The sequence below is a fragment of the Oncorhynchus clarkii genome, chromosome 13 (genome assembly GCF_045791955.1).
Source record: "Oncorhynchus clarkii lewisi isolate Uvic-CL-2024 chromosome 13, UVic_Ocla_1.0, whole genome shotgun sequence".
In the NCBI taxonomy this organism is placed as follows: Eukaryota; Metazoa; Chordata; class Actinopteri; order Salmoniformes; family Salmonidae; genus Oncorhynchus; species Oncorhynchus clarkii.
The window spans coordinates 49,830,613-49,845,739 of record NC_092159.1 but is presented as its reverse complement, the minus strand read 5'-3'; the positions used below and the strand labels follow the sequence as shown (position 1 = coordinate 49,845,739).

The 15,127-nt window shown below is 40.9% G+C and overlaps 1 protein-coding gene across 1 annotated transcript; it reads right to left on the bottom strand.

The window, feature by feature from the left end:
- Window positions 1–424: 424 nt before the first annotated feature.
- LOC139364974 (GRB2-related adaptor protein 2-like) lies at window positions 425–15,127 on the bottom strand. Its single transcript, XM_071102254.1, has 9 exons — window positions 14,868–15,127; window positions 9,205–9,279; window positions 7,299–7,434; window positions 6,979–7,070; window positions 6,728–6,847; window positions 2,992–3,181; window positions 2,506–2,601; window positions 2,158–2,274; window positions 425–1,917 (listed from the first exon to the last, which is right to left on the bottom strand). Exons 3-9 carry the CDS (start codon window positions 7,374–7,376, stop codon window positions 1,741–1,743), a joined length of 870 nt encoding a protein of 289 aa, XP_070958355.1. The 5' UTR covers window positions 7,377–7,434; window positions 9,205–9,279; window positions 14,868–15,127; the 3' UTR covers window positions 425–1,740.

The following is a 15,127-nucleotide window of genomic DNA, read 5'->3' as shown; positions in this document are numbered from 1 at the left end:
TGGAAACGATTGCCTACTTCACTCATATTTTACTTTATTTGAAATAAAAAGTACTGTTTATTTCCAGTAGTTACATTGCAAAAAAAATTAATAACTACTGAAAACACTACCTAGATTGAATTTAGTTCAACTACCACTGAGCTACCCCAAAATGTAGTTAAATTACTAGTTGAATTACATGTAGTTCGCTATTACCCAACACTGCAGGTCAGGAATGTAGTTCTCAGTGTCAGATCATTAGAGTAATTTTTTGAAAATACTTTCTCAACTACAACAAAAAATACTTAAATACATGTCATTTAAATTAAATACTAAAAGTATTCCATGAATTCCTATGGAAGACTGCTTTTGAGGAGTGACAATATGGCCGACCGGTGGCTTCAAAGCATCTCATTGGCCAATACATAGCATCAGCAAGCCAGGGTTTATATACATCATTGTTTTAATTTAGACAGATGACAAGCATACCCAAACTGACATTGTAAATTTGGTAGTTCACTAACAAGACATCATTTGCTATGGCGACCTTACAATTAAAAGCAAGCACTACAAACAATACAAAAAGGTAGCAGTACAAAAAGTGTAGTACCATACAGTAAATGTGTGGCAGCATAGCTCCCAGTTTTCAACCTCCAATGGATATGACACTGTAGTTGGGTTGTGGAAGTTCCCTTACAAACAGGGGCGGACTTAGTGATTTGGGTGCACAACATTTTGTTATGGGTTTTATAGTAAAGACATCATTTAACTGTCAAAAGAAATGACCTTTTAATGTGCCATTTTTGTTTAACCTGTAACCTTTATTTAAACTAGGCAAGTCAGTTAAGAACACATTCTTATTTACAATGAAGGCCTACCAAAAGGCAAAAGGCCTCCTGTGGGGGCGGGGGTGTGATTAAAATTAACACAACAGGCCATGATGTTTTCATTTGATTGTTAAACAATCACTTCTTAAAGTAGCAAGTTGCAAGTGACAAACTATCTCATTGGAGATCTCATTGGAGATGATCCGATTATAGTGAGCCAAACAACGCCCCTGTCTTTCTATATGGTTCCAATGGATCTGATTCTGTCTGGCCAAAAAGCGTATGACATGCCAAACTCTGTTTGGCCAGATTACATCAGATACATTGTCTACACATTGTCTTCTGCCTCGATGACAATGTCAGTATTACAAGCAGCACTTGTCTTTTGACTAAAGAAATGCATTAACTTACAACATTTTTCCGTTAAATCTTCTTTCTTTCTTTTTATTTTCACTGGTTGCGTTAATTGCACATTTCTCTATCCCGCTGTGAAAGCACCTCATTGATACAGCTTATTTACAATGAAAGTCAAATTTGCAATCATATCGCGTGAAACAATGCACAGGAACTCTGTCAAGGTGGAATAGTCCATTATTATAAACCAGTTGTGAGGTCTCATGCAGAGACATTATTGGGGAAAAAAAGAAGATTGCTAGTATTTTATTATTATTCCCAGCTCAGAGATGATGTGAGGCCTGAGGCAATTGCCTCTTCTGCCTAATGGTAAGTCCGCCTCTGCGTATAAATCAATGTAATTTAGGTATGTCAATTGTATCATGCTGAGCACCAGCTTTAAAATCAAAATAAATGTGTGAGCATATGTTATTAGTCCTACAGTTTGGGCTGCTGAAGTTTCTGTGTGTTGCCTGACTCTTATCATCACAGTCCATATGATTGGAGCCCAAAGAGCGACTTTTCTCTCTCTAAGCTTTCCTCATAATGGCGTGGTATAGTTGGCAGGGAACAGACCACTTTTACCCCGCAATCTTCCTTTCCACCACGATGGGTCAGAGTGATCCAAAATGTCAATGACATCACCTGCACGGAAGCCAAGCTCGTCCCCTTCCTCCGCTGTGAAGTCGTACACTGCTTTCACCTGTATGACTGCCCTCTGGTACACACACACACACACACACACACACACACACACACACACACACACACACACACACACACACACACACACACACACACACACACACACACACACACACACACACACACACACACACACACACACACACACACACACACACACCTGTGTTAGGTAATAGCTGGCCATAAGAACCAGTAATTTCAGAGGACATCAAGGATGAGCCCCCATTTACTGACTACAGTAGGCTTACTGTACCTGTGAATGAGGTATGGTTTCAGATGTCCTTTGGGGGGCTGGGAGAGAGGTTAGGGGGGTGTTTCTACCAGGGGTGCCTATGGTGTGAGCCCTCTCCTCCATCCCAGGTCTCTTACTCTGGGGGAAGAGAGGAGAGAGGTTGAACTCAAGTCAGACTCTAACCTTTAAACCAACCTACAGTATGTCTCAGAATCACAGTAAAACATTACAAACCCAATGAAATCAAATAAAAGCAATGACATGGTTTTACATGACCATGGTACATAGCAGCTTCTGAACAACCGACATGATTCAAAAGACTGCATTGTAGGTAGTGTAGGTTTGTACTTTGGGGTGAGTGGTGTTTACCTGCTGACCGTGAGGAAGGTCTGAGGCCCTGCGGTGTGACGTGGCTGGAGTAGGGGCCCCATAGCTCCTCTCCTCAGGTAGACTCCCCCTCTTCAACTGACAACAGAAGGATGTGGACAGGAAAGGGTTCATAAAGGCCCAGTGCAGTCAAAATGTAGTTTTTATATCCTATTGTACAACAGCTGATGAAACTAACAAAAACATTTGATCAGTGCTATTTCCTGATAGTTGCTGGTTGAAAGTACAATCTACACAGGACCTTCTGTGTAGAGGTTTGGTTTTCCATGGTGACATCACCATGCAGTACATTGGTTAATAGACCAATACCATTGGTTAATTGACAATTCTGGTGCAATAGCTCACTGATTTCAGTTCCTGTATGTGTGCTTGAGAGTACAGAAGATACAGAAGAGTGGGAAGTCAAGAAAGGGAAGGAAGGCTTCACTAAAGAGTTGATTGAACTGAGATAATATACGGCTGAAATACCGGTTGGGGTGCGGATGGGCTCTGGTCATCCCGGCTACCGTCTCTAAGGTAGATGTCCCGTTGCTTGGAGATGGAGGTGTTCTTGTAGAAGTCCACCAGCTTGTTGAGGGAAGTGAATTTCTCTGACCACAGGAAGTAGTGGCCTTTGCTGTCCTTCATCACTTTGAAATGCTGCACGTCAAACTCATGTCTGAGGGGAAAGGTTTTATATATCAGTGAGGCATGTCACAACACAACATCTGGCCTCTTAGTCACATACAGTACAATGCAGGTTTAGGGTCAATTCCAATTCAATTCAGGAGGTACACTGACATTCCAATGCCAATTATTTTCAATGCTTTTCAATGAGGAAGATTTGGAATTTGAATTTGGTTTAGTGTCTGAATTCATTGGAATTGAAATGGTATTGACCCCAACCCTGGTTGACACTGCCTGGGACTATTTGTATATGGCATTTGTGTTGATTTGTGATAAGCATGCCGCTGTGAAGACATTCAGAATAAGCGGAAGGGACAATCCTTGGTTTTCAGATAACCTGGCAGAATTAATTAGAAAGAGAAATAGCTCTTGGGCTCAAGCTAGACATACAAATGCTCCTGTTGACTGGGCCTCCTTCAGAGTGCTAAGAAACAAATACACAGGGTTGATCAGGAAGTCCAAATCAGATTACTATTTAAATGCAGTCACAGAGAACCTAAACAACCCTACCAAGTTCTGGAAGCTAATCAAATCAGTGTCAGGTTCTAATGTATCCTCTGGCCTTCCTGACCATTTAATGATGGATTCTAATGAAGTGAAGGATAAAGCCCATATTGTAGGGGATTTTAACAAGCACTTCATATCTGCTGGTTCAGTTTTTGATAATGGTGGGCCCCAGGTCTCTAATGTAAGCTCTGTTACAGTCAACTATGATATAGGGATATAGGCCCTCATGACGTGATCTTCCTGTCTGGGTTGGCGCCCCCCCTTGGGTTGTGCCGTGGCAGAGATCTTTGTGGGCTATACTCGGCCTTGTCTGAGGATGGTAAGTTGGTGGATGAAGATATCCCTCTAGTGGTGTGGGGGCTGTGCTTTCGCAAAGTGGGTGGGGTTATATCCTGCCTGTTTGGGGTATCATTGGATGGGGCCACAGTGTCTCCTGACCCCTCCTGTCTCAGCCTCCAGTATTTATGCTGCAGTAGTTTATGTGTTGGGGGGCTAGGGTCAGTCTGTTATATCTGGAGTACTTCTCCTGTCTTATCCGGTGTCCTGTTTGAATTTAAGTATGCTCTCTCTAATTCTCTCTTTCTTTCTCTCTCTCGGAGGACCTGAGCCCTAGGACCATGCCTCAGGACTACCTGGCATGATGACTCCTTGCTGTCCCCAGTCCACCTGGCCGTGCTGCAGCTCCAGTTTCAGCTGTTCTGCCTGTGATTATTATTATTTGACCATGCTGGTCATTTATGAACATTTGAACATCTTGGCCATGTTCTGTTATAATCTCCACACGGCACAGCCAGAAGAGGACTGGCCACCCCTCATAGCCTGGTTCCTCTCTAGGTTTCTTCCTAGGTTTTGGCCTAGGCCTCTAAGGAGTTTTTCCTAGCCACCGTGCTTCTACACCTGCATTGCTTGCTCTTTGGGGTTTTAGGCTGGGTTTCTGTACAGCACTTTGAGATATCAGCTGATGTAAGAAGGGCTATATAAATAAATTTGATTTGATGTGAACCATTTGATCTTTGAGCCTGTTTCTTATACTGAGGTCTATAAAGCACTAAAGGCTATAGACACTAAAAAGTATGCAGGTCCAGACAACTTGGACCCCTACCTCTTAAAGATAGCAGCTGGTATTATTACTGAACCTGTGGATCACATTTTCAACTTGAGTCTCTTGACCAATTCCATACCTGGCATTTGGAAATCAGCTTATGTCCTCCCGCTGCTAAAGGGTGGAGATCCCTCAGATGCTAAAAACTATGGTCCTATCTCTAAACTCACTATCCTGGCCAAAGTCTATGAATCCCTAGTGAACTCACAATTAAAAAACTTCTTAATTGAAAAAAACATACTGAGCGGGGTTCAGTCTGGCTTTAGATCGGGGTACAGCAACACAACTGCAGCTATGGCAGTGGCAAATGACATCATTAATGCACTTGATAAAAAGCAGCATTGTGCTGCTCTGTTTGTGGATTTAGCAAAGGCCTTTGATTCAGTTGACCATGAATTGTTGCTAGCTAGACTCAGAAACATTGGTCTTAGTGAATGGGCAGTAAATTGGTTTAGGAACTATCTTTCTAACAGAACACAATGTGTATATACTGACAATCACAAATCTAGTTTTCTTGAGATAAATAGAGGTGTGCCCCAGGGTTCCATTTTAGCTCCTGTGCTGTTCTCAATTTGTATTAATGATTTTGGAAATGGCATGCAACCAGCAAAGTTACATCTATATGCAGGTAATACAGTCATATATTCATGTGCTCCTTCTCTGGTTCAGGCTGTTGAAGAGCTCCAGACTGCTTTTCAGTCACTGCAGGCCTCCCGTTATGGTCTCAAACTGGTCTTGAATGTACAAAAAACTAAATTCATCACCTTTACCAGAGCTAAAACTCTGCCAGAGAACGTTAGCATTGTCACATCTGGTGTCTTATCCATTGAAAAAGTGTCATCCTACAAACACCTAGGTATTTGGTTGGATGACAAGTTATCCTTTAAAGTTCATGTGGATAATCTTGTGAGCTTAAATTGAAATTGGGTTTTTATTTTCATAATAAGGCTTGCTTCCCGCTTATGGCTAGAAAGAAGCTTGTTCAGGCCACTTTTCTCTCTGTCATTGATTATGGTGACTTGTTGTATATGCATGTAACCTCCTCCATCTTACAGAGACTGGACTCTGTTTATCATTCATCCTTGCACTTTATTACAAACACCAAGTCACTCATCCACCATTGGTAGGTTGGACCTCACTTTATATGCGCAGAAAGATACATTTGTATGTGTTCATCTACAAAGCCCTTTTGGGTAAACTCCTTCTTTACCTCTGTAGTCTGGTCTCCTTCACCAGCAGCAGTTACCATACCCGGTCTGCTAGGTGGTTGCTACTTAAAGTCCCCAGGACATTCACAGTATTAGGCAAGACTGCCTTCTCTTCTTGTGCACCAGACGCATGGAATAATCTACAATCCATGCTTCATCTAGATATGTTAGTGCCACTGAATGAATTTAAAATATTGATGGGAGACTTTTTTAGGCTGGATCATGTTGTTTTAATTCTGTAATGTATTGAATGTTGCTGCCTTCTTGGCCAGGTCTCCCTTGAAAAAGAGACTCTGTGTCTCAATGGGCTTATCCTGGTTAAATAAAGGTTAAATAAAAATAAATAAACAATGATAGGATGTGATGAGTTATGATTCAAACAATTTAGTTGTGTCCTGTCCTATTCCATAAATCCAAAGTCAACTGTTTCTCTGGTGCAGTACTTTCATTGTCCCCTGCTGGCTTATGTTAGATATTGCAAGGAAAAGCTGTACCAGTAATATCAAGTATAGCCTACAGAAACTGAACTCTTCCCCTGGCTCATAGACATTTCATGAGAAATGGAGGGAGATTTTCAAAATGTTCACAGATGAGTTTTGCAGGTTAACATGTTACCACATTTTACAGAGTTCATGCGGTGCAAACTCTAACCCCCCCTAGGTACTGTTTTGTAATCAGTGAGCTAGCTGTAATATCCTGGCCTGAGCCTACACCCACCCACCTGACAGAGATGGAGAATTCTCCAGGGGAGCTCTGACTGCCACGGATGAGGAATCCCCCCACCTCCCTAGACATCAGGAGCTCCTCAGCAGAGCTGCGGCTTGCCGTCTCCTTGAACCAGCTGGACAGAGAGAGATACGGTATACAGATGTGACTAAACTTTTCTTACTGTAAGCATAAAAACTCATGTTGTATGTGTGTGTTCAAATACATTTTATGGATGAGAATGACTAAACCTTAACTTTATTTCACCTTGGGGTTTGTCTCTCAATGTAGTTTTGGGGCACAAAGCCTTCCTGTCCATGCACCTCTGCCTTAAACCACTCATCTTGACTACCTAGAATCTGATTAGGGAACAGAGATATACAAAAACAACAGAGCTCACTGTTTAGGTTTAATATTACAGCAGAATACAACAGTAGAACTTTGTGTGTAGAATTTAGATTAGTGGAATGTGTCTTTAAAGCCAAGTCCCACACTCCGTTGTACTGCTGTCATTCTTTAGTCTTACTATGGCACGCTATTCTGAATTTTAATGTGTCTCCTCCCATTCTCTCTCAGGTCATACTCACTTTCAGGATGTCTCCCTTTCGGAAGCTCAGCTCATCCTCAGCCGTAGCATTAAACTCGTACTTTCCTCTGGCTTCCATGGCGAGCGGTGGAAGGGTCAAAGAGTTGGAATAGGGATGCAGAAGGACTGCAGTCGGTCTATGGAATGAGATGAGTCAGGGAGAGTTGTGGGTTGGTAGTTTCAAAGTAAGCAAACTATACAGTGCAGTCAAACATGTTATTTCCTGTGTTTTAGATATATTTCAAGTTGTAATAATACTGTGAAATTGTGAAAATTATGATAATACCATTTTAGTGTAAGAGCTGTTTAAAAAGACCACCTGAAATATCATCCTGTTTTGTTGGGATGGAGTTTTGGCAGTAAATGAGTTAATAGACCAATATGAAAGAGAGTTCCAAACTCTGTGCGGGACTGATTTCTTCATTCTGGCAGCACCCGCAGCTTTTGATACCGCACCCGCCCCCTCCCCCTGGCTCTCTGTCCGACTCCCACCCGCTACTGCAAGAACGTGTCCCGAACCCAACCGCAGTTCCGCAATGTTACTTCAGGAGTATGTGACGCAGCTCACTTGCCAGCCATGGTCCTAGCAATTGTGTGCCCTATATAGGCAATATCAAAATTAGCAAAAAATAACCTAAGAAATAAGTTAAATTACCAGAGATTCTCACGTGGCCCATTATATTAGGCTATCAGTGTTACTGGGCTATATCAGCCAATAGGCTAGACATAGTTTGAAGAGAGCAGAGCTGGAGAGAGAGCAGACACATTCACTTTCTCTTGAGAAATGTTTTATAGCGTACCTTTTAGGAGTGGGACCATTTTCAGACAGAGATAAAAATAAAAGGTGATCAATATGTATTTCTAGGCAATGTAAACTACAGCCTAATCATATTTAGGAAGTTGATTTCATTGGAAAGATAACTGTCCCCTGCTTCTCCGCCCATGCATAGTCTATAGCTTACTATTTTAATTGAGACTACACACACACCTGATCATAGCCACAGGAAGTATGGGTACTGAGAGTGCTGCAGCACCCCTAAAAATAATAAATTGCAAAAAACAATGTTTTACTAGTCCTGTATGAAAGACCGATTTAGCTGTCTGTAGCATTTTCAAAGAAATATTCTCATCCCCAAAATTGTCTGTCTGATCGCCAGCTTCCACCTGCAGAATGCACAATTATAATCGCGCCTCAATGATCTGTCAGACCCGCATCCCTCTACCTCTTTGCCAATAACAGCTATAGTTTTCAGTTCTCCTCCTCAGTCAGTCGACTCACAGAGAGTCCTAGCTTACTTCTAGCTAAGAAGCTTTTCTTATTTTTTTTTTTACCATTTTAACTGAAAAAAATCCCAGTAAGGTACTTCATTGATAATCAGAAATGATTTGATATTGAGATGAAAATGGCTGCATTAGACCTACAAATAACTGCACTGTTTAAACATCTTACTGTATACTTGTATTTTAGGTCGACATTGCCAGTAACTTAACTCTGGTGGGGTAATTCTGCTGAGGTGGTGCGGTGCAGTGGTGGTTTGCAAAATACAATTGTTACCAGCCTAGACTAGACTATGCTGTACATTCTGTAATCTGTGAATATTGCACCTGAGGCTGTAACAGCCATTGCATGGGGGAAATACATTCAGTGGGATAAAACGCAAAAAAAAAAAAATTGTAATGGAGGAGATGACAGAAGAGAAGTTGTGCAATAAGAACACAGATTTAGTTTCAAAACCCTTTGGTTCGGTTGTATCCTTCTAAACACAAGGCTAAGTATAACTTTTCTATTCCTAGCTATGAAGTTTAGATATGGAAAATGAGAAATAAAGAAATGGGGAAACTGGAAAATAATTTTAAAATGGAAGCAAAACAGAGAAAAGTTGTCTGAGCCAGACACTTCCCCTTACCTTCTGTCACGAAGCTGAGGAGAGAACAATTCTTGTTTCAGTAGTTCGTAGCATTCACCATGTGTTAATGTTTACCTACGGGATACATAAACAGACATGAGCATGGAGGAACAGGCAGAAGAGCGAGTCAGAGGAGGACAAACAACATCAGGAGCTGTCCATTTCCCCTTTCAATTAAGTAAAAAAAAAAACGGCGTAATTTTTAGAGATTGAAATCTCATGATGGTAATTATCTTTGATGTTCAATTTGCTGCTCTCCCACGTGTGTGTGGTTGAAGGGGGGTCTGCAGTGCATGCTCCAAAATAACATACATTATCCATCCCCAGAACCATAGATACACATGATTACATACAATTTCATAAATCTATCCCAGCCCTACCTCTCTACCTATTCAGCCATCAGACACCGGAGGGAGCCAATACCAGCGCTGTAGTATCAGCTTCTATTGCTCACCACGGCTCCAATCCTGTACCCTGATTAAAACTACTACTCTGCAGTAAAAGACCCCTTCTGTTCCCCCTCTCTGTCATATTCAGAGCGGATATGAGTGAGGGTAGATAGATGATAATGAGAATCATTCACAGAGCTCTACTAAGCCGGATGGAAGGCCGCATAAACAACATGAGGACAACTGAAGATTAAATTCAATTACATTAAGAAAATCGTTTCAAACTATGCGTGTTTGTCAGACCCAGATGTATCTCTTTCTCTCCCTTTTTCTTTACCAGACAGGAACTATTCATTAAACCAGAGGAGGAAACTCTCCTCTGTCTCTCTCTCTAAAGTCAACACAACATATTCACTTATTGACAGTAATAGCTCACATATCAGTTTGATAGAATTGTTTTATTTAAATGTAACCTTTATTTAACTAGGCAAGTCAGTTAAGAACAAATTATTATTTACAATGATGGCCTACTCCGGCCAAATCCGGACGACGCTGGGCCAATTGTGAAACAGCCTGGATTCGAACCAGGTACTATAGTGACACCTCTTGCACTGAGATGCAGTGCTTCAGACCGCTGTACCACTCAGTAGCCCACATATGATAACAATAGTCTTTTTTCTTGGAGGTGTGGATGAGCAAGGAGAAGGTCAAGGGATATCACCACACATTCCATTGACATAAATTCAACAAATTGTTTAATCTAAATGATTCCCACTTCAGTTGAACCATGTGTGTACACAGAAGTGCAGTCAATCTGTGTTATCTAACTCCTTCGCTCCATAAAACCATGTACCGTAAACACAGTAAAACATGCATGCAGCCAAACAGGCACTTCAGTTTTAAATCACTTGCCTCACCGAATATGGCTCTAATGTTTAACTAATGAAGTGAACCTCCTGATTCCATTGCAGATTAGCCCTCATAAACATTATCAATATAACTCTTACTTTTGATTTTAGATAAAACATATCCCAGCAGCTTGCTGAAAAAGCATGTACATAAACTGCATACATCCAACAAATCTCAAAATACTGTCAACTGCACTGACGAGAGAGATATAGTAAGGTAAGACACTACACTGACGAGAGAGATATAGTAAGGTAAGACACTACACTGACGAGAGAGATATAGTAAGGTAAGACACGACACTGACGAGAGAGATATAGTAAGGTAAGACACGACACTGACGAGAGAGATATAGTAAGGTAAGACACTACACTGACAAGAGAGATATAGTAAGATAAGACACGACACTGACGAGAGAGATATAGTAAGGTAAGACACTACGCTGATGAGAGAGATATAGTAAGGCAAGACACTACACTGACCACCACAACCCCTTACCCCAAAGAGCATAAACCACAGATAAAATCTTTGTAAAAAACACTGGTCAAATACAACCCACAAACCACTTAATCATTCTGCTGTCAGGACAATTCTGCTATTAGACAGCCGTGAACACACACACACACAGAGACAGACAGACAGAACCTCGTTGTTGTCACTCTAGAGCCCTCAAACTCAACTCTGGACCTCAAAGCCAGTTCCGCTGCATTTGTTCATTGTTCCCCTCTAATTATGGACTGATTTAGACCTGGAACACCAGGTCTGTGCAATTAATTATCAGGTAGAACAGAAAACCAGCAGGCTACGGACCTTACAGGGTAAGAGTTGAGTGCTCTAGAGCAGGTATTTGTACACGCAATGCCGTTGGGGGTACGCCAAATTAAAATGTGATTCATATTTTTTTTAAAAATAATAATCATATTTATTTTCAAACAGTCCATTTATATTTTCCAACGGGGCTATACATTTGGGTGAGTTTTTTTTAAATCGCCTGAGTAGCCTCATTTCACTGCCAAAAATCAAATGAAACCATCTAGTGTTCAGCGAAATAACAACACAATGTCAAATACAGGTAGCCTAGTCAAATAATTAACATCCAATCACATTAACTGTTACTCTCTCGCGGGAATTCCACTAATGGTCCACATGTAGCCAAACGTAGCTGCTGCTCATGTTGCTATCTGTACTGATGGCTCAAAAGCCATGACAGGGAGACATAGAGGAGTGGTAACGCGCATGCAAGCAGTTGCTCCCGATGCCACTTGGGTACACTGCAGCATCCACCGAAGAGGCTCTTGCTACCAAGGGAATGCCTGACAGCTTGAAAGACATTTTGGACACTACAGTGAAAATGGTTAACTTTGTTAAAGCAAGGCCCCTGAACTCGTGTATTTTCTGCACTATGCAATGATATGGGCGCTTTTACAATATACAGAAGTGCGCTGGTAATCAAGGGGCAAAGTATTGACACGTTTTTTAAATTGAGAGACGAGCTTAAAGTTTTCACTTGTCTGACTTGCATGATGACGAGTTTCTCACACGACCGGCCTATCTGGGTGATGTTTTTTCTCACCTGAATGATCTGAATCTAGGATTACAGGAACACTCTGCAACTATATTCAATGTGTGGGACAAAATTGAGGCTATGATTAAGAAGTTGGAGCTCTTCTGTCTGCATTAACAAGGACAACACAGGTCTTTCCATCATTGTATGATTTTTTTGTGTGCAAATGAACTCAAGTTTACGGACAATGTCAAATGTGATATAGCGAAGCACCTGAGTGAATTGGGTGCGCAATTATGCATGTACTGGATGACACAAACAACTGGATTTTTTATCCCTTTTATGCCCTGCCTCCAGTCCACTTACCGATTCTGAACAAGAGAGCCTCATCATTCTGTGAAAATGTTATTTAATCAGAAGCCACTGCCAGATTTATGGATTGGGCTGCACTCAGAGTATCCTGCCTTGGCAAATCACACTGTTAAGAGACTGATGCCTTTTGCAACCATGTACCTATGTGAGAGTGGATTCTCAGCCCTCAATAGCATGAAAACAGGCACAGACTGTGTGTGGAAAATGATTTAAGACTGAGACTCTCTCCAATACAACCCACAATTACAGTTATGTGCATCTTTTCAAGCACACCCTTCTCATTAACCTGTGGTGAGTTATTCCCAATTTTCGATTAACAAATAAGGTTTTATATGTAAGATGGTTAAATAAAGAGCAAAATTATTGATTATTATTATATTATTACTTGTGCCCTGGTCCTATAAGAGCTCTTTGTCACTTCCCACAAGCCGGGTTGTGACAAAAACTCACACTCATTCTTATGTTTAATAAATGTATCGTATAGTGTGTGTGTGGCAGGCTTACAATTATGGCAAAAAATAACATTGTAGAGTGCACTGACCCTGGTGCTAGAGGGGTACGCAGCTGGAGGTTGAATGTTTGAAGGGGTACGGGACTATAAAACGTTTGGGAACCACTGCTCTAGAGGATGGAAGTCTCAAACATGTAAAACAGTAACAAAACAGTAGCCGAGTCCCCTGGGAAGAGACAGTGCAGAGCAGAGGGGATCTACTCTAGTAACATGTCACCAGTGAGGTGGGCCAGGGGCATATTGGCAATGTGCCAACGTCCCTAGAGCTCCCCTGGTACGGTGACCTGGGTGAAGGGGATATTTGCAGTGGTTTCAACTCTCACTGCCCACATTCATTTTAGCTGGATTTTTTCAGCTCCCAACTGTTTTTTCTTAGCACTTTTGTGCCTCTTCAACAGCCCAGTCAGTTGTTATATAGTCTTGTAGGGCCAAACATTCCACCATTAGTCAAAGAAATAGGATTATGATGTCTTAAACAGATATCTTTATTAAATATCGGACATTGTCGAAGTGGTAAGATCTATTACGGAGTAGCGTGCATCATTTCCTTTGTTGGAAATGTTAGAAACTGTAAGTTTTATAATTAAGGATTTACATTATGCAAAGCCTAACTATGTGAAGGCACAAAACATTTCTCTACACTTCACAAATCAGAGATTAGTGAGGAATGTGCAGAATGTGTTTTTGAGAGTAACTATGACATCCAACTACCCAGCACTGAGGAGAACAGCACTAGACAATACTGTATATACACATTTATAAATATCCATCCATTCTCAATTATGGGAAATCCAAATTCAACAAGTTCTATATATTTTAGTAAACAACAATTTACCACCATGTAAAGCATGGAAAGATCCAGTGATACTGTACTGTTTGTAATCTATTTGACACACCATAGTAGCTCACACTATGTCAATTAGACTGACATGGCTAGCCTACTATGATTAAACCGAGGACCTTGTTTTAGCAACAAAAAAACAACCCCGAAAAAAAATGTACTTATAAAGCTTGCTCAATAGTGCACCTGTCCTCTTCAGTGGCTTTCTATTTTAACTGAGTTTCATATCAAAAGAAAACACATTATGAACATACTTCCTCATCACATAAATACAACTATTGTTGAACTTATCTCCTACTACTCATAAATTACCACATCCCAGAGGAGAAGCTATTTGACCTTGTAGAGCACTGAGCACACAAACCAATGAGGAAAAAACGTTCAAGCAAAAAGCTATTTCAAAATACCTTCCACATCACCATGGCATGGGCAGGGGGACTATATGTAAAGGTCGTTTTCAAATAATTTAGCAATAAGGAAAATGTTTCAACTGTTAGGTTAAAGATAATATCTTTGTTGTTCTACATTTATAATAGCATTGCATAATATGGTAACAAGTTGTCTCATAGCCTACGTATGTGCTCCAGAACTATATTGCATATCCTTTTCACCAATGTCTGTGGACAACTGTTGGTTACTGGGGACAGTTATTGCTTGTATCAAACAGGTAGTTAAAGTACTCTATGTGGCACTTCTTTCAATTGTCCGGTTAGTTGCCATAGATTCAGAATCTAAAAGATTTCCAACAAATTATAGGGATACCACTCTTGAGAGAGAGACAGTTCTGTAACCACTAAAGAGCAATGATTCACAATTCAGATGAGAGGAAGCTGACTAATTATTATAATTAATTACATTACAGAAAAAGTGGAGTGAGTATGACTGTAACAGCTGTTCATACGATTAGAGAGAGAGACTTTGATGACTATAAACCAGTCGCTGAAGTTGAATGGATTGCTCTGCATGCAGTGTCTTCAAGCCAGCATGACACTATAAAAAGTTTGGTCATTGTGGTGACATGATTTGGCTAGCCATAAAACAGTGGGTATATTACATTTACATTGATGGTTGCATCACGTATGTAAGAATAATCAAGCATTCTTCAAATGGGTCAACTGTATATTGCAATATGATATTTACCTTTATCTCATGTAAAGAGCCACGCGTTGACAGTCACAAGAGGTCGGGAAATTTACGCAGCCAGCCAGGGCTTTGCCAACTAGATCATAATTTCAGTCAACATTTCGCAAGTTCGCATCAAAAGGAAAACGTCATATTCGTAAAAACAAATCCGTTAAAGACTGTTTACTTCCGCGTCCTTTCATTGAAGTATAACAACGCTGAGACTTTCGAGTTCCCTTCCCAACACGCACAATAGCTGAATGTCCCAACGCGGAGAT

Bases quoted from the DNA above. Each gene is read 5' to 3' on its own strand.
- LOC139364974 (XM_071102254.1), bottom strand. From the start codon at position 7,376: ATGGAAGCCAGAGGAAAGTACGAGTTTAATGCTACGGCTGAGGATGAG. The intron at 2,602-2,991 runs GTATTTCAGCCG...TTCTGTTGTCAG, and splicing joins GCCCATCCGCACCCCAACCG to TTGAAGAGGGGGAGTCTACC. The intron at 2,275-2,505 runs GTAAACACCACT...CTCTTCCCCCAG, and splicing joins ACCTTCCTCACGGTCAGCAG to AGTAAGAGACCTGGGATGGA.